Below are 19,174 nucleotides of genomic sequence, written 5' to 3'. Positions count from 1 at the left end.
ACTAGTTCTGTATTTGTAGGCATGGAAAGCTACTTCAACATGAATTTGAGGAAAAACCTAAGGTTAAAACACATGCTGAAAGGCTCACACTGCTCCATTTTAAATTTTCACTAGAAAGTAATCATGCTACTTTTTTATAGTATTCCCAGTATAAGCAAATACAACTTTGCATTTTTTTTCCCTAAACATTAATTGCTAATCTGAACCTTGTGGTAAAGGACTGTGTTCCAAATGTGATGGTTTATAACATTGCTTCTTTAAAGCAATGTCTGCAGTCCCAGCTGTGACACCCACACCCATCCCTGGTTTCCTGCTGCACTCAAGCATTGTTCAGTGCCTAAAGAATTTAATTTCAAAAAAATTGAGATAATCTAGGATTGAGTTAGTGTAAAAATTCTACAGTTCATTGATTCTTTCTGCAGGATTGTGGGGTAGATGCTTTAATGGCTTTAAAATGCTGTTGGTCTTGTTTAATTGTAACTAACTAAGCCCCAAATCTCTTTAGTTTCACTGCTGATCATAATAAATTTTCAGCCACTTTGATTTTGAAGTGTAATGTAAATTTATTTGTCCTTCCATAAGTTGATTTTTTTTTTTTTTACTGTTCTTGTGATGGTCTTACAGCTGTTACAGTGAAATTCAGAATATTTGTGATACAGATTCTTTCACTTCATACAGATACAGTTAATGCAATGTGTGTATACATATGTATGTGTATATACATACTTACACAGCTAAGCACACACATATATACACACACATAAAAATGCGTGTGTTAATATATATAATATACTTATTGCTAATAACCCAGAATAAAATACATTTCTATTGCCAAAATTTAAAGAAGCCCTCAGATTTCCTTTACAATTGGTCGTGTCTCTGGAGTTGGGGATAGTGGCTTGCTCACACTTTTTTAACTAAAGGCACAATGCTTTAGTTAATTTGTCTTTATGCCTCTCATATGTACCTTCAGACAGAACATTGTGTTATTTTAAAGCACAAACGTGTTCATTTTTTGATGAAGAATTGGTGAAGGGAAATTCTTTACTGAAGATTTATTCCTGCAATGCAAAACTCGAGCTGTATTGCTCCTCATGATTTCAGAAAGTCTGAGGGAGAGTCTGTGTTTGTCGTCACTGTGTTATGTTTCAGAAATGCTGAAGTGAGGTGAATGAAAATACTGTTGCTGAATAAATACGGCCTTCTGGCAGAACAGAAAAATGTATTTTTCATAGTAACACTTACTATTATAGCTGAAGAAAATTCATGTCACAGATTTTTTTTTAGCTCTTTTTAAGTCTAGATAGCATAGTGTTTGAAACTCGCCACAGAATAAATTATAAGCATGGAAATGAGAAGGAAGCTATGGCTTCCAAGAGCATAGGGATTTAATAACTTTTGAAAATTTATTTCCATTAAGCTAATTTAATGATAATATATCTTTTCTATCAGCATAACTTTGTACTGTGAGACTGTCCTTGTCATACTGATGCACAGCAAAGTCTTTTTTTACTTTTCATAGGTTTGTAAGGAGATTGCTGTATTTTTACAAGCCTAGCAGTAAACTGTATGCCAACCTGGATCTGGACTATGCCAAGGCTAAGCAGCTCACTGTGGTGGGTTGTCAATTTACTGAATTTCTTCTTGAATCAGAAGAGGTAAGAAATTTTCAGCTACAAGACTGGAGCTGTGTGCCACTTAAACTAAAAACCTTCATTTTAGAAAAGACTTCTGTAAACTTTGGGGGTTAAATAAAAAATGATCAATGTAATTAAGAAATATAACTTAGAACCTTGACTTGTCCGAATGAGACACTGGCGAGGACAACAATGTTTAAGTGGAAGTTTTATTAAATACAGCTTTATTAAATGCAACTTAGGGTTTGGAGTTTTTTTAATATGTATATCCTTTCTTTACCTCCTTTCTTCTGTTATGCTAAAGACTTTTATGCCTCAGGCAAGAAGAAAGTGTCATTGAATAATCCTTTTCCTGGAAAAAATGGAATTGGTCCTAAGATGTCTCCAAGCTAAGCTCCTTTAATTTGCTTTGAACCTTTGTTAGTCTGAATTGTGTTTGCCAGCCAGCATTTCTATTTTGTATCTCTATTATGTTTGTACATTTTAAGAAATTTAAAGTCATGGGTTTCTGTAAAGAAGAGAGACCCAGTTCTTTACTTATAAATGCTATTACTCTTTGTTCTGTTAGGATGGACAAGGTTACCTGGAGGAATTGGTTAAAGATATTGTACATTGGCTCAATTCTTCATCAGGAATGAAACCTGAACGTAGTCTTCAAAACAATGGATTGCTAAATACCCTTAGTCAGCACTACTTTCTGTTTTTTGGTACTCTCTCTTGTCACCCTCATGGAGTGAAAATGCTTGAAAAATGTAATGTGTTTCAGTGGTGAGTGTTTTTATTCTGTTTGAATTGTGCATACGGGTATAATGCTTACGAAAATTGTAAACTCTGCATGAGGACCACAGTCTGTAAAGCTGAAAACATTAAAGTTATTTTGAGTTGCTTCCAAGTAAACGTCCCCAATTGTGGGGGCTTTTCATGTTTTTTTGTTGACTTTTTTTTTTTTTTTTTTTTTTAAGAAGGGGTCTTTTAGTTTGTCATTACTAATAGATATGGAAGATTGTGTCACAATAGCTTACTTTTTGCTGTCTATACTTATCTGACAGAAATCATCAAGAAAGTTAATAGTGAACTGAAAAGATAGGGCGGGGGGGGGACGGGACACAACGAACCCTACCAAAAACCAAAATAAAATCCAAAGAAAACAAAACAAACACAGAAACTGCCAAGACCGGGCAGATACTGTACTGTTTATGAAATGTAATGATGCATGTTGTACCTAAACATCAGTCCAGTATACTTGAGTGAAGCTGTGAAGTTCAAAATTCTGTTCAGGTACAAATAAACGTAACTTCCTTTGGGAGTAAATTGGCTAGTGGCTAATACCAGTTTATTTTCTATGGTAAATTTTAGGTGAAAATTCAGGTGTTTTGATGTACTCTGTTCTTTTTAATTGTTTTCATTGATGAATGGAATGCAAGGTTTTTACTGGCTTTGGAAAACTTGGTTTATAACAAAATCTAGACAGCTAATAGGACTAACCTCATGGCAAGCTTTATACACAGAATGTTTTACAATGAGGAATTGTTCACAGAGCTTCACAAACATTAATTTTTTTACTCATAATCACTATATAAAGTATGCTGGCAAAATTTTTACAGAGCAGTTATAAAAAGTGTTGATTTGGGGTTTTTCCCCTTGCACTTCAGTGCATTATTTGGTCCCCATTTGACTCTAACAGCTGTAACAGTTCAAAGTTACTCCATTTCATATGAGGACTTACTTTGTATACTGTGTTTATAGAAATGATAGTCTATTTCAAAGCACTTAGGTTTAAGTTATTGATTGAATAAATAAATGGGTTCGAGTGGGTTCAAATAATAATTTTTATCTTCTTTTCCCTCGCCTTTATCCCTCAGTCTTCTTAATCTTTGCTCTTTGAAGAACCAGGATCACTTGTTGAAATTGACTGTTTCTAGTTTGGATTACAGCAGAGATGGGTTAGCAAGAGTCATCCTCTCTAAAATCCTGACAGCAGCTACTGATGTAAGTTCAGTTCAACGTATGTTCCATTGTTGTTTGCCACTAAATATTTATTTTATTCAAGGTGTATTATTTTTAAGCTATTATATATCCAGAAAGGACTTTATTTTTGTATTCGGGGAAATGAAACTCCTACTCATGTAGCTTTTGAATTTGCTGTTAACTTCACAGTGTATTTTGTATTTGTGCTCAAGAAATTAAGTATTCAAATAGAGGCTTCTCTCATGTATGAAGGGGGTTAAAGTCTTTAAATGCATAAACCAGGTGTAATGTTGTTGTCTAGGTCAACGGACCTCCTAAATCAATTGTTAGGGCAGTGTTTTCACGAACAGAAATGTGTATTTCTAGCAGTAATTAACAGGTTAACCTTCCAGTGGTAGATACTGTTTTGATAATAGTGAGGTTACTGTGGTGGAACTGAGTAGAAGCTCCTGGAATGAGGGGGTGTTTCAGAAACAGACATTGGGATTTGTACTTCTGAATCCTAGAAGGTGAGTGGAAATAAAACAAGAGTTAAGTAGATTTGGGAGAGGAAACTCTTTAACTTCTAAGAAAAGAGAAATCAATCGGGTGTAACGTCACAGACAAGCAAGCATTGATGTCAGGGAAATGACAATAAGTGGAAATCTAACTAGGAAAGAACTGTCACTACTTCAGGGAGAGCTGTTCCTCTGTCACCCGGACAAGGCAGAATATATTCTAGAGCGGATACAAGGAAGTAAGATAGATGCTAGCTTTAAATGTCTCATTGTATCTTAGAAGAGGAGAGGGAAGGAATGAAATTGACAGTCTCAGAGAAATATCCTCAAAGATGTGATGATTTTTATGGGAAAGAGTGGAATCTGAAAGTAATGAAGATGGTTGGGGCTGAAGGAATGAGTGATTGAAAGAAGAGGGTGAAGTTCCCTACTGAATAATTATTAAGCAGTCTTTCAGTGAAGTGATGACTTTGATACCCTTTCTCCACAGTTGTTGGAGAAAGTCTTGCTTTTCTAGTCTGAGCAAGAAAACAGAAATCAATATATTGTGAGGATACATGCCTGTGTCTTTGTTAGACTTCTAAGATCCTGTTAGATGACTGTCAGTTAGGAGCAGCTTAGACTGTGGAACTTAATTTATCTGTTTCTATTGAGATCTTGTGTCAATGGGGACTGCCCCTTCCACCACCTCACTGCTATTTTTTACCTTATAAAAAGGGACCATACGTGGAGGAAGAGGACTCCAGCATTTCAGTTTCTTCCAAATGCAGCTAGTTAACAATTAGGAAGAAATCGGACATGCTGTCACAATCTCCTCAGCAAAGTATACAGTTACACTAATTACTGTTTGTAATTCAGCTTAATGAACAATAGGTAGTCAACACTTTTTGTACTTTGGACATGAATAGGATAGACCTCACTCTCCAGTACTTTAGAAATTAAGAAAGCTTGTAGGGCCCTCAGGTTTACTATTTCAGTTCTGGTGTGTTTGGGATTGTGAAAAGGATTAGAGATCATGATCTGATCACAGGTATTTAATGCCAGACCTTGTTAGATGTCAAAGTAGAACTCTTTGGAGAAAGCTAAGAGACATTCTGCAGGCTCAGAAGCTTAAGAATGCAAATTTTGGAGCTCCAACCAAAATAATTAGTTTTAAAGTTAGAGATCTTTCTTGCCAGATACACTGATACCTTCTCACATCCATGATGTTTTAAGGTGTCAGCCTACATTAGTAGCCAATGGCTACTGAGTTCTAATGCTTCCTTTTCCCAGTCCCACATTGATGTATGGATCTAGCAGCATTGTCTACGGAAGCAGCAGATATTAGGTAACTCTATTTTTGGCAGTCTCCTGAAATGTAAAGGAATATAAATTATTCAGATATATCTTCTCAGCTGCTGAGCACTTCTTGCTCTGTAAGTAAAAGTGTAACCTTTCTCAGATGTGCACAACATGGGTCAGTAGTACTTAATATCAGTGTTAAGTATACGTGCAGTTATAGTAGGGCTCTAACCATAGTGAACTCCAGGCAATTTCATAGTTGAGGTGTGTTGTGGTGTACATTCTACTGTTTGGAGTTCAGTGTTGCACTGGATGTGACTGTGACCATACCCTGATTTTTCTGTGCTGCAATACCATGAGATTCCCTTCAATATTTTCTTTTTTTTTTAATAAAAAAAAACCCAACAACTTATGACACGCTTAAGAAATATAAAAAAAATTAAATCTTGTTTGTTTACCAATAATATAAATGAATCTTGTACTATTAGGATACTAAAAAAGAAGGAAATTTTACTGTTTGAACCTCTTAAATAGAGCATAGCTTCCTTTGTGAAAGACACTGAACATTGAGGCATGGATAAAACTACTTCAGGGTGTTTTGTTTCCTGAATTAGTTGACCTGCTTGGAATTCTTGGAAATCATAGGGAAATTTCTTGTACACTTCATCTAAAAGAGGAAAATCACAAATAGAATGGATTCTGTCAGCCAGCAGAAATGGGTCTATGTTTGCATCAACCACAGATGATTTCAGGCATTGATAAAATTTATTGACTTCCTTAAGAAATTCTTTTCCTGTTTTACTATGTGCCCATACGTTCTTATAGTGGAAACTGAACTACTGGGGTTTTGAAGGGAAAAATTGACTGAATTTACTACTTGACAAAAAGGCAAAACATTGACCTGTCAGAGAACCTTTTGTCAATGCTTGGTGTACACAATATTGCCAGTATCATCTGTTGGACAAAGTGTTTGTCTTCAGTGTTTCTGGTGTTTATGCTTCCAGGACAAGATCAAAATGTAAAAAGCTAATCCAAAGGATAAAACCTTTTGATTATTCTGGTATTAACTGTATCCTTACTGATATAAACAGTATTTTTGAACTGCAATTAGCAAAAGTCACTTCCAGAAATTAAAAAATTAATGTGGGGTGGAAATAGTTTCAATTCCAAGAAAATAAGTTACCTGAAAGAACATGGAAATATTGCACTGACAGGTATTTGCATGGGCAGTTCCGCTGACTGAGGAGTAATTGGGAATTACGTGTGCTTTGATGTTAGGAGAAGGTGTCTGCCATTTTCTGGGTTTTACACTATGGAATTCTGAAACAGTAGCATTGTCAACAGCAAAAGAAAATTTACTCCTTTGTATGGGGCAAGCATGATATGAAAAAATCGAAACTTTGCAGTTTATGCCACTCACTGCTCTGTCCCATAAGGAGAATATATTTTTAAATATTACTAGAGCTGATAATAATCGAAAACAAGTTGTGATTTTGATTTCATATGCTGCATCTGGCCTCTAAATTCTGTTTAAAAGCAATAAAAATGTATGGGCCTGGACATAATTTCTGAAAAAGCTATGTTTTGTAAGGTAGAAAGACCGTCTCCAGTAAGGCTTCTTCCCTTCAAGAATTTTAATTCCCTGAGACATTTGTTAATGAAATCCCTTATCTGTTTATTTCAAAAGCTGACAATGCTCTTTTTCTTGGGTTAACTGAGACTATAGCCTCATATACGATACAGCTACACAGATCTGTGAAGCAGGTTTGTTAAGCTTTTGCTCATTAGTGTCTCTGAATAAGGAAAATTAACTTCTGTAGCCAGCATAGTGTTAGAAAGGGAGAATAGCATTTTGGGGTGACTGTATACAACAAAAACATCTGCAGACCAACATCCTTGCGTATCAGTGAAGCAGAAGCACACCTTAACGTACTTCCTCATACTGCCTCAGCTGCCTTTCTGCCCGTTCATGGTAGAAACAGCAGAGCAGCCAGTGTGTCCTCAAGTGGTGCACTTCATGACCATGAATTTTACTTTATAGGAGGCTAAGGGGCAGACTTATCCTGTATCTGTTGGCATCTATGCTGAGCTTGATGTAATCAGCTCAGCGTAGTGACCTCTGAGTTACTTCTTCACTTCTGAGGGTTTCAAACCCCTTTAACAGTAGAAGTAAGGCACTTCTGACAGATTTAGTATGGGGCTTTATCTGTGTTTTTCATGTTGTTCATGCATGAGGGAAAGAGGGGCATGTCTGTTTCCCTAGATATCCTCTGCGCTGATTTTCTTGACAGTTCGCCAAAAGCAAAAACATTCCAGGATTTTGCTTCATCTGGAAAAGCTGTGCTGAGCTTTGCCCTTCTGATCTGGGAAGTGCATACGGGTGATCTTGCAGCACAAAGGTGGTGGCACTCCTTGAAGACTTTAGGGCTGTTGGCAATGCATGCAGTGGCTTGCACCCCAGGTCTGAGGTTTCAATGTCTTAGCCTGTTGAGTCGTTCCTTGTTGTAAAGACCCTTTTTCATATCTGCAGTTACTTAAACCCCATTCTGCTGCTCTTTACGCTTTTTTCAGTTGTTCCTCTTTTTCTTTCTGATGATGGTAGGAAAACTAGAATTGTACACAGGGTCCAGGATGTCAACACCCAGTGGACTTACCTAGTGACAATGCTGACCCATTTTGTTCTGTTTACTTTCAGTGGTTTTGGTTGCCATTGAACTTCTATCTAGCACTTCACAGAACTAACTAGTATTAGCCCCAGGATCTCTTCCCTGGGTGGAAGGAACTGGTTCAGAGCCTGGTGTGTGTGTAAAGCTGGGATTATTTTTTCACTTTAGCTCATTGTTTCAAATTTATCTTCAGTAAATTTTATTTGCCATTTTATTGTCCCATCAGAGTCATGAGTTCCTTCTTATCTTTTCCTTCTCCAAACAGAAAATAAAAATGGTTCTAATTCTGTACTAGCTCTCTGGATAGATTAATTCATATTCAGGAGGTGAACATTATTATCTTTTGTTCTCTGTATCACAATGTATTTGTAGCAGTAACAACATTTCTTTATAGGCAGATTTTAACACTTGAACTACATGATACTGAATTCTGCTTTCATATTATTGTGTTATTCTGTAGGTTTAACATCTAGATCAAGACATTCTAGATAAGATCTTGTTCTCATTTTTAATAAATAGGCGCTAGTCATCTATTCCATGTACAAGGCACACCACGTAGCCTTAAAGGTGTAGGGACTGAAGATCTGAAGAAAGGTTTGGACACCTGATTTTCTCTTTTGCAGCTATGCTTGTCTAAGTATAGACAACACCTTCCCTAGTAAGCATACATTATTACGGTTGTTTGGTACTTACTCCAGAACACTGCAAATTCTTGTAGATTCAGCTTGTTTGCTTCTATTTTCTGTGTATTTTTTCTAATAGAAAATGGTGTTAATCAGTTTATGCTGTTTATTCAGCCAGTTTTGAACGGCACTACAGGAAACGACAGGGTATTTACTTCATCCTGCTGCCATTTGGAGAAATTCATAGTAGTAGACCAAGTGTTTGGAAATTGTTTTATGACAAAAAATAATATTTTTCTATTTAGAAGGTTTTCTGAGAAGTTTTGAAGACCAGACACTTTTGGAAAACAATTTAAAATTTATTAAAATTAATTCCCCAGAAGTCCTAGTACTTGATAAAGTTTTTTGCAAAACACTGCAGACATGAAAGTACATGCAATGGCACTAGCCATTTACAAGGTATTTTTCCTGTTAACCCTGATGACTTTGTGTGGTGTTATCACAGTGAATGACTGGTAAGGGCTTTCCAAGGAGACTTGCAGTGACCAGATTACTTGTGATCTCAGACTCCAGTTTCCCACTTGATAAGATAGAAATAACTCTAATAGACTGTACTTACAATATACAAGGTGTGCATCACAGCTACTTTCTGTAAAATATGGTAATTGAAATGTATTTTTTTAAAGTGATAAATCATCATTAACTGCATTAACTATTGTTCTTCCATTCAAAAAAAGCATTTTCCTTACTTTTGCAGAGCTGCAGGTTGTATGCAACAAAACACTTACGAGTATTACTGAGAGCGAATGTAGAGTTCTTCAGCAACTGGGGGATTGAGTTACTGGTGACCCAGTTACATGATAAAAATAAAACTATTTCTTCTGAGGCACTTGATATTTTAGATGAGGCATGTGAAGACAAGGTGAGCATCCTTTCCCTTTTCAGCCTCTCTTTGGTGTGCTACTCTGTAAGCTGTTCCCCACCTCCTCCCCCAGTAGCAAAGTAAAAGTATACAAGAGGCTGCTGATGATTACCTTTCTTCATTGTCATTGATGGACTTCATAATAGTTTATAGAGCCACTTCTGAAAATACTGCAGTATTAATGACAAAATATGTAGACTTCTGGATTATGCCTACTTTTAAATACTAATTCAGACTAACTCAGCTATTTTGATTGCTATTTTTGTGAATTAATGCATATTTAATGACAGAAGGTACCTAAAGTGGGTAATATTAGGATGAGGTTAGTGCTGTTTGATAGTTTCTTTTGTGGAAAACTTGCTGCTTCATTGCTGGCAGACTGTTGCAATCGTTGTAGTTTTCAGAACTATATAGTGCTCAGACACTCCTTGTACATTTTTAATTATTTTAGGCCAATCTCCATGCCCTTATCCAAATGAAACCAGCTCTTTCTCATCTTGGAGACAAGGGTTTACTTCTACTCCTAAGGTAAATGTTGAATGTGCTGTTTGACTTTATGCTGTGGAAACAAATAAGTGGGTTTTTTTTATTCAATTTATGTGATTTGTTTTAAGAGGAGTACTAACTGTCTGATGTTACTTTACAGATTTCTGTCCATCCCAAAGGGGTTTTCATATCTAAATGAAAGAGGTTATGTAACAAAACAAATGGAAAAGTGGCAAAAGGTAATGCTAAGAATAAAAAGTATGCTTGATAATAGGAGGAGGAAGGGTGTGAATATTCACGTTCAGAAGGTCAAAAATTCTTTAAAAATATTGCATATTCATATAGATATATTGCTAGTGCCAATACATTTATTGCCTCAGTGACTTAAGATTTGCTGAAAAGGTTGTCAGGGACTAAACAGTTCCATAGCACCTCTGTGCATGCAAGCTTTTGATTTACCCAGGTCTTTTATATAATTTTGATATTTCAGCAAATATTTCAGGAGTGTAGTGACTTTCTAAAATAGGTTGTTGTGTAAAGTCTTATCTAGAGAAGTGTGTAAAGGAATACTATGTTTCAAGATACCCGTTACCTCTGGTTGTTGCTATTAAAGTTAAATCTAGAGCTCATGAAGGTAGAATTAGCTTAAGGTGTTAGGAAGTAAATAGGAATGCAAGACCATTAAGAAAAATGCATCGTTGTCAGGACTAGAATAAAACTCTTCATACATTATTTTGTTTTCATAATTGATTATAAATGCTTGGTCTCATTCCTGTTGGCAGTTTTTTTACCAACTTATAAGCTGTTACTTCTCAAGGAACACTGAAATGCATGGTGGTCTGTTGAGGTTATTTGGGTTAAAAACAGATGTGAAGTATTTCCTTCTTTCTTTTTTAACAAAAACACTGTAACAATTATGGAATCGTCAACTCTGCAAACTCATTGTATGCATGAGGGGCAGTAATTTTGGTGAGCCCCACCTTCAGATCATAAAGAAAATCAGCCTTCCTTCAATTATTCCTTCCTTATTAAAATACTGTACTATAAAAACATAAACCGCTAAATGTATTGTGTCAACCTTTGTCTGTCTTCTTTTAGGAATATAACTTAAAGTATGTTGAATTGATTGAAGAACAACTTAATGAAGCACTTACAACATACCGCAAACCTGTTGATGGTGATAACTATGTTCGTCGGAGCAACCAAAGGTAAATTTGGGAAAATGCGTCTTTAGGCATAAGCTGGTGGGGCTGATCGAGAGACCTTTGAACTAGAATCAGGGAGGGAAGGGGATACCAAGGGGATTGCGGTAGATAAGCCAAGGGTTGGCATGGCGTCGCCTGAGGGTGGCAATGCTAGTGGGAACAGTTACACTGCTCCTGGGAGCATGGAGGGCTCAGGAGCATATCTGAAACACTTGTACACCAGTGCACGCAGTATGAGAAACAAATAGGATGAACTGGAACTGTTGGTCAGTTCCCAGAGCTACAATATTATTGATATTAGAAAGACTTAGTGGAATGAGTCTCACAATTGGTGTGCTGGGTTGGAGTGCTACAGGCTGTTCGGGAAGCATAGGCAGGGCACGTGAGGTGGAGATGTCACTCTGTAGGTAAGGGAAAACTTTGATGATACAGCCCTTACAGTTAGTGGTGATGTAGGTGAGAGCCTCTGGGTTGGGTTCAGCCGTCTGGGTGAGGGTTAGGGGAATGGGAAACAAAGGAGATGTTGTACTGGATGTCTACCACCCATCGCTCAACCAGGATGTTAACACTGATGAATTGTTCTATAGGCAATTAGGAGAGATTTCTGGATTGGGAGATTTTATCTTCCCAGAGGTTGACTGGTAATACCGTACCACTGTGACAAGCAGGTCATGTAAATTCTTGAAGTTTGTAGGTAATAACTTCTTGTCACAAGTACTCAGCCAACTAGGGAAGATGGCCCCCTAGACTTGCTATTTGTGAACTGAGAAGGATGCACGGGAGATGTGGTAGGTGGCTGTCTTGGCCACAGTGACCATGAAATGGTTGAGTTTAAAATTTTCAGTATGAGGAAAAAAAGGCCAGGAGAGTTGCTGCCCTGAAATTCAGGAGAGCAAACTTTAAGCTGTTCAGTGAGCTATTCAGCCGAGTATCCTTAAAATTGGCTTTTGAGGGCATAGGAGTCTATGAGTGTTTGTCAGTTTTTAAGAACTTCCTTTTAAAAGCACAGGAGCAGGCAATCCCATTGTGTCATAAGTCAAGCAAGTGGGGCAGAAGACCAGCTGGGTACTGTTGAAAGAACAATTCAATCAGCAAACACAGTCAGCATGGGTTCACAAAGGGAAAGTTCTTTTTAACCAATGTGATTATCCTTGTATGATTTCAAGGTCAGGCTGGATGGGGCTTTGAAGCATCTGGTCTGGTGGGAGGTGTTCCTGCCCATGATGGGGGGGGTTGGAACTAGGTGATCTTTAAGGTCCCTTCCAACCAAATCATTCTATAATTCTATGATAAGGTCACTCATCTAGCGGATGAAGGGAAGTGGAAGGTGGTGGATGTAGTTTTGCTGGATTTTAGTAAGGCTTTTTATACTGTCCCTCACAGCATCCTTCTGGAAAAATTGTCTAGCTGTGGGATAAACAGGTTCATGGTGCGCTGGGTGAGGAACTGGCTGAAGGACAGCGCTCAAACGGTTGTAGTGAATGGGACTACATGTGGCTGGCAACCAGTCACCAGTGGTGTTCCTTGGGGATCAATTCTAGGGCCAGTTCTGTTCAATATATTTATCAATCGTCTTGATGCAAGAGTTGAATGCACCATTAGCAAGTTTGCTGGTTTGCTGTGATACCACAGTGGGAACTGCTGTTGACTCTTGAAGGGCAGGAGGCCTTCTGGAGGGACCTAGATAGATTGGAGCATTGGACAGTGAATAATGGAATGAAATTTAACAAGTCCAAATACCAGATTCTGCACCTGGGACAGAGTAATGCTGGGCACAAGTGTAAATTGGGAGAGGAGCAGCTGGAGAGCAGCCCTGCAGGAAGTGATCTGGGGGTGCTGGTGGGCAGCAGGTACCTGTGAGTCAGCTGTGAGCCCTGGCAGCCAAGAGGGCAAACCCCATCCTGGAGTGCATCAAGCACAGCACAACCAGCCGGTCAAAAGAGAGGGCTGTCCTGCTGTGTTCAGCATTTGTGCGGCCTCACCCTGAGCACTGTGTGCAGTTCTGGGCCCCACCATTTAAGGATGTGGTGGAACTTGACCAGAGGTCATGTGGTGAATGTGACCAGAGGAGGGCAGCAAAGCCGGTGAGAGGACTGGAAGGAATGTCCTGTGAGGAGCAGCTGAGGACCCTGGGCTTGTCTAGTTTGGAGAAAAGGAGGCTGAGGGGCAACCTCATTTCTCTCTACAGCTTCCTGAGGAGGGGACGTGGAGGGGGAGGTGCTGAGCTCTTCTCCTTGGTACCCACTGACAGGATGAGTGGGAACGGTTCAAAGCTGCACCACGGGAGGATTAGACTGGACATTAGGAAGCGTTTCTTTGAGAGCGGGATCACACACTGGAACAGGCTTCTTAGAGAGGTCGTTGATGCCCCAAGCCTGTCAGTGTTCAGAGGCATTTGGACAATGGCCTCAATAATATGCTGTAACTTTTGGTTAGCCCTGAATTGGTCAGGCAGTTGGACTAGATGATTATTGTAGGTCCCTTCCAACTGAAATATTCTAGTCTAATCTAAATTCTCCAAATCCTTTTTGCCTGAAAAAACTTTGGAGTAACTCATTGGATTATACTGCAGCGTAATTTATTTTTTAAAAAGTCAGAATTGCTGGGAAAGCATATGATTTCTCTTTCTGGCAGATTACAGCGACCACACGTCTACCTGCCAGTTCACCTTTATGGCCAACTGGTGCACCATAAAACGGGCTGCCATTTATTGGAGTCTCAGGTGAGGATAATAACTATTAATAACTTGAAAGATTTTAAAGATTACTGTAACCCTTTTAAAATTTGTTTTAAAAGAAATGACATTTAAACAGTCATTGCAAAATAACTTGATTATAAAAGTCTTAAGTTATATGGGGCGAAAAAACTTGTAGAGAGAGTCTTTGCTATCTAGTCTCATGTAAAGCTCTTTCATGACACTGAAATATCAGAGAAATACCTGGCAACATTTTTCGTAAAATGGCTAGCAAAATCTTAGAATCGAAAGCAACTCACTGATAGAAGTAATTTTTCAGTCTGAGTGAATTGTATATTGACAAGTAGAACTGTGCCTATCCTTTTATGCATAGAAAAACGTGGAGATGAGGGGCTAAAATCTTCTTTCTAATATCCTGAAAAGTTAAGAAAACAAACCCTAACCCAGTTCATTGTTGCTGAATGAATTCGCTTTTAATGTGGGTCTGCAAGATGATGTAATGATTTGAATATGATAGTTGAGGGGTTCAAGGGACAGCTTGTAAATTGCATTGTGTTAGTCTGGTTAATCTGTTACCTTTATAAAATCTGAATTAACTTGATGCAATCAGTACATCACCATTGCTGTTAATTCATGCTTATTCCAGATCTATCACTGTTCATTTTAGGGTGCATACTTCAAATTAGTGCTTTACCTTTTATTAAAAATGCAAGAGAACCTGTTTGATGGAGGTTTCCTCTTCATTTTCAACTGAGGTTGTCTTTTTTTCTTCTGTTTTTCTCCTTCAGAGTATTGTTACAGATCTAAGTTACACTGTTCGTTCCCCAATGCTGGATAAGTGGGAAGGAATTAAGCAGCTGAAAGCAGCCCTTTGGGCCTTGGTTAGTAATAGATTTACAAACTTTTTGCAGTTGTTTGAGTTCTGTTATGACTCTTGATTCTGAAATAACTATGCAAAATCCCATAAAATCATTAATTAGGGTTTTTGTCATAAAATGTTTGTGACTCTTCCAAGTTGATGTTCTGTATCCTAACTGGACTTACAGTTGAAAATGGTTCACTGCACCTTTTTTGTTCTGAGTTTTTTAATAGTCACTTTTTCTCTTTTCTTTTTTAACAAATAAAAATAATGGCTTGCCACATGGAGCAACAGTATAAGTATGGGACCAGTTGCTGTGGTCTGATTCTAATGTATTTACTGCAGTGGTCCAAAATTCAGTGTTTCTGGAAGAAAGTTGGCTACCCCTATTGATGCGTGTGAATATATATGGTTACAAGACCCCTGGTACCCCTGGATAGGCAAAAACCTAGTGTCTGTGGCTATCCAAGCTACACTTCTAAATTTGCTTTGCCATCTCAACTATTTGCTGCTTTCTTGTCTTCCCCAAAGTTTATTTTGGAACATTTGTCCAAGGTGACTGTTACTGGGAGATATTGTAGGCATGTGATAAAATGCCTGTGTAAGAGGAATGTAAAATGAGTAAACGGAGATGGTACTGCTGGCTATAGTAGGATTGGTACAATGAGGAATACATAGTGGTTAACTGTGAGCAGTTTTACATATTATGCATAGTGTGCTGAGAATTTTGGGTTTCCACAACTAGGAAGTGCCAAAAAGGATGCTCAAATCTCTAATTGCTTTGAGAAGATGTGCCTTGAAACTACTAACAAACAAAAGTGAAAAGCTTTACAGTTAGTGCTGCAGATCACATCAAAATCAAAACTTAACTTACTCGACAAACTTTTATTCCAGGGCAATATTGGATCATCAAATTGGGGTCTTAACTTGCTTCAAGAGGAGAATGTAATTCCCGATATAATGGCACTTGCTCAACATTGTGAGGTTCTCTCTGTTAGAGGGTATGTGTATCTGATTTATACGTAAAATTTACAGATGGTAGTTGTCACAGGTTTTCAAATAGTCTTACCTAATTTACAGGAATGTAGTTTTGCACTTACTTGGAAATCAGTTGTTAAAGATCATTGATGACTGAGTATCAATCTCAGTCCTATACAATCACAGAATTGCATACCAAGTCTGAAAGAACATGCAGTAAGCAAATGAAATCTATGAAAAAAGATACATACTACTTTTCTCCTTTTTAAAAAAACAATTAAAATATTTGCTACTTGTATCTCTGTTGGAATCAATTTATTATTCCATCATTTTTATTCATATATTTTCTGAGTCTGTAAAAGTATAAATAGATGGTCTTTTGCCTAATATTGCTACTGAGTTAATATTTGTCCTTTTTTTTTCTTTGAAAAAAAAAGGTACTTTTCTACTCTGTTATCTGGCTCTTGTAATATTTTTTTTTATTTTTGAATAGTGTATCTCAGATATTTTAGTGCATTTCTTAAGCTTCTGTTGATTTACACATAAAAATTAACACAAAGCTACTTGGCAGTTTTGTGAAGTTTCTGCTGAATTGTTTTGAAACTGTTTCGTTTCAAAAGAGAAATAAGTTTAGTAAAATTAGATGCTATTATTGTTGCTCTTTTTTCTATATATACATGAAATACAGAACCTGCGTCTACGTGCTTGGTCTAATAGCCAAAACTAAACAAGGATGTGACATTTTGAAGCATCACAACTGGGATGCAGTGAGACACAGTCGTAGACAGCCTTGGCCGGTGGTGCCTGATGACATGGAGCAGCTCTGCAATGAACTTTCTTCTATACCCAGTACTCTTAGCTTGAACTCTGAGTCCACTAGTTCTAGGCATAACAGTGAAAGCGAATCTGCTCCTTCAAGTAAGTAACTACAACAACAAAAAACAACCAAAAAAAACCCAAACCCACCACAAAACAGCATTTTGGTGTTCTTACCAACCTTTCGGCGGAGTGATGTTCAGACAAATGGTGTAAAGTTGCTATTGTAAGAAAGAAGAGTGCAAGAAAGGGGACGGTTACATGCATTCAGAGAGATTTAGACAGGTCGGAGGGAAGAGAACAGTGTCTGAGGTTTACATTTGGTGTAGAAGTAAGAAATTTTAACAGTGGGGTAAGTTACTAGTTTTTATGTCAAGTTATAGCAGCTTGTAATATCCTGCAGAAATCTCCATGCTTAGGTATAAAGATACATTTTATTTGGTTGTCCTCAAAGGCATATTCTAGAATGTAAATACATATATTCTGTGTGTATATATACACACACAGACTATTGCTGTATTTAAAGTCTTGTGTATTTTGAATATCTAATACATTTTAATTTTGCTAAGGATATTTGAATTTAAATCCAGAAGTATACCATATTTAGATATCTTTAAAGGAGCGCATCGGTTGTAATCCTAATAGCTGGATGTTTGCCCTGAAATAAGATAGTGTGGCTTTTCTTTTGAAGCAATAAGACTTTCTGCTCAAGTACTCCTCAAAATACTTAATTTAGACTATTAAGTTCTGCAGAAAAAATGTTGAATTAAAATTGGAGTAAATCGCGTAGTTTCTCACTTTGGCTTCTATAGAATTGCTTTCTTTTTTGCAACATAGTTTATACACTTTGAAGAAATGTTGCCTTTCAGTGACAAAGTTTCATATAATTTCAGGTATGTTCATCATGGAGGATGACCGTTTTGGTAGTACTTCTACCAGTACATTCTTCCTAGACATTACTGAAGATGCAGAACAAATATTTTATGACAGACCTGGACCTTCAAAGGACAAAGACCGTAGTCCCTTTCCTTTTTTTTCTTCTAGTAAACTTGTGAAAAATCGCATTCTAAACTCTCTTACTTTACCTAATAAAAAACACAGAAGTAGCAGTGATCCCAAAGGAGGAAAGCTGACATCATCTGATGGTAAATCAGGCCTGAGGCGAAATCGTACAGTAACAGAACCTTCTGGTAGCATAGACTTTCCTTCTGGGGAAGAATTCAACCCTGTTTTCAGAGTTCCTAAAATCCAAACTTTACGATTAGAAACTTCTTTTGTTGGAAGTAAGCACATGGAAGATACTGATAGTACACCAAGTATCGGAGAAAACGATCTGAAGCTGCCAAAAGGTCTTGGCAATGAAATTCACCGGGAAAACACAAGCAGAGAAAGGCTAATAGGAGATGGTACTACACAAACACATTTCAAGAGTCGTAGCTTAAGTTTTAATACAGATACCACAACAAGTGGCATAAGCTCAATGAGCTCCAGCCCTTCAAGGGAGACTGTAGGTGTGGACACTACAAATGTAGATACTGACTGTGGAAGTTTGAGTACTGTGGTAAGCACAAAAACAGTTAAACCAAGTCACTGTTCAACACCACAGTCTAACCACCTCCCTCTCTCCAAATCCAACTCGGTGTCCCTGGTGCCGCCAGGGTCTTCTCACACACTTCCCCGGAGAGCCCAATCTCTTAAAGCTCCTTCTCTTGCTACGATAAAAAGTCTCGCTGACTATAACTTCAGCTACACAAGTTCTCGAGATGCCTTTGGCTATGCTACACTAAAACGCCTACAGCAGCAGAGGATGCATCCTTCACTGTCTCACTCGGAAGCCCTAGCATCTCCAGCAAAGGACGTGCTCTTTACTGACACTATTACCATGAAGTCTGGCAGCCTGGATTCTCGGCTCACCCCAAGCCGGTAAGAGGTTACCATGTGCTCATTTCTTACTTCAAAGCTGTAAGAGTAATTAAGTAAGAAAAGTATCTTTCTAATATTTTTTACAACTTAAAAAGTGATAGTTGTTGCAGGATGATTCACAACTTCACTAAAGCAGTATCAATATTAGGAGAATTATGTAGTAGAGAATTCTCAACTGTTTAAGTGCTGTCAGAGAAGCCTGGATTTCATAGCTGTGTTTAGCCCCTTTAATGCTGTTAGTGACAAAGGAAAATGTTTCTTTTTATCATATTTGCTTCCTGTTTAACTTTTGTAATATTTAAATGCAGTTACACTGCTAACATTCCTAAAGCAGCAATAACACAAAATTGCCCATGTAGTCAGAGCTATATATCAGAAGAGAATTTTCTTGATGTCACTTGGTGAGGTTTTAGGACAGGGTCTCCGGCCAATATGCTATATTTGTGTTCACTGTGGCATTGAGGCCAGTGATGAGATACTGGTACCACTGGCAGGAGAGTCAGTTTGGCTGCTTAGCTACAACAGAGCAAAGATTTTACTCATAGCATTTATTTTTAGATGGCAGTGTCACCTCTTTATTTTTGAGTAATATTAGATGTTCTGAAGACTAATTGGTTC

At 37.7% G+C, this 19,174-nt stretch overlaps 1 protein-coding gene across 2 annotated transcripts in view; it reads left to right on the top strand.

Annotated features, from left to right (window-relative positions):
- Positions 1 to 19,174, top strand: part of RICTOR (RPTOR independent companion of MTOR complex 2) — a 63,711-nt gene that overhangs the window by 35,935 nt on the left and 8,602 nt on the right. For both annotated transcript variants that reach the window (XM_074165732.1, XM_074165733.1), the window contains exons 18-29: positions 1,523 to 1,658; positions 2,206 to 2,405; positions 3,500 to 3,626; positions 9,430 to 9,594; positions 10,046 to 10,122; positions 10,241 to 10,319; positions 11,179 to 11,288; positions 13,920 to 14,007; positions 14,769 to 14,861; positions 15,734 to 15,840; positions 16,506 to 16,735; positions 17,527 to 18,556. In XM_074165732.1, the coding sequence (XP_074021833.1) occupies positions 1,523 to 1,658; positions 2,206 to 2,405; positions 3,500 to 3,626; positions 9,430 to 9,594; positions 10,046 to 10,122; positions 10,241 to 10,319; positions 11,179 to 11,288; positions 13,920 to 14,007; positions 14,769 to 14,861; positions 15,734 to 15,840; positions 16,506 to 16,735; positions 17,527 to 18,556 (2,442 nt within the window). The remainder of the gene's footprint in view (positions 1 to 1,522; positions 1,659 to 2,205; positions 2,406 to 3,499; positions 3,627 to 9,429; positions 9,595 to 10,045; positions 10,123 to 10,240; positions 10,320 to 11,178; positions 11,289 to 13,919; positions 14,008 to 14,768; positions 14,862 to 15,733; positions 15,841 to 16,505; positions 16,736 to 17,526; positions 18,557 to 19,174) is intronic.

The sequence above is a fragment of the Numenius arquata genome, chromosome Z (assembly GCF_964106895.1).
Source record: "Numenius arquata chromosome Z, bNumArq3.hap1.1, whole genome shotgun sequence".
In the NCBI taxonomy this organism is placed as follows: Eukaryota; Metazoa; Chordata; class Aves; order Charadriiformes; family Scolopacidae; genus Numenius; species Numenius arquata.
The sequence above is the reverse complement of the archived record's forward strand: the minus strand, read 5'-3'. Positions and strand labels throughout refer to the sequence as shown.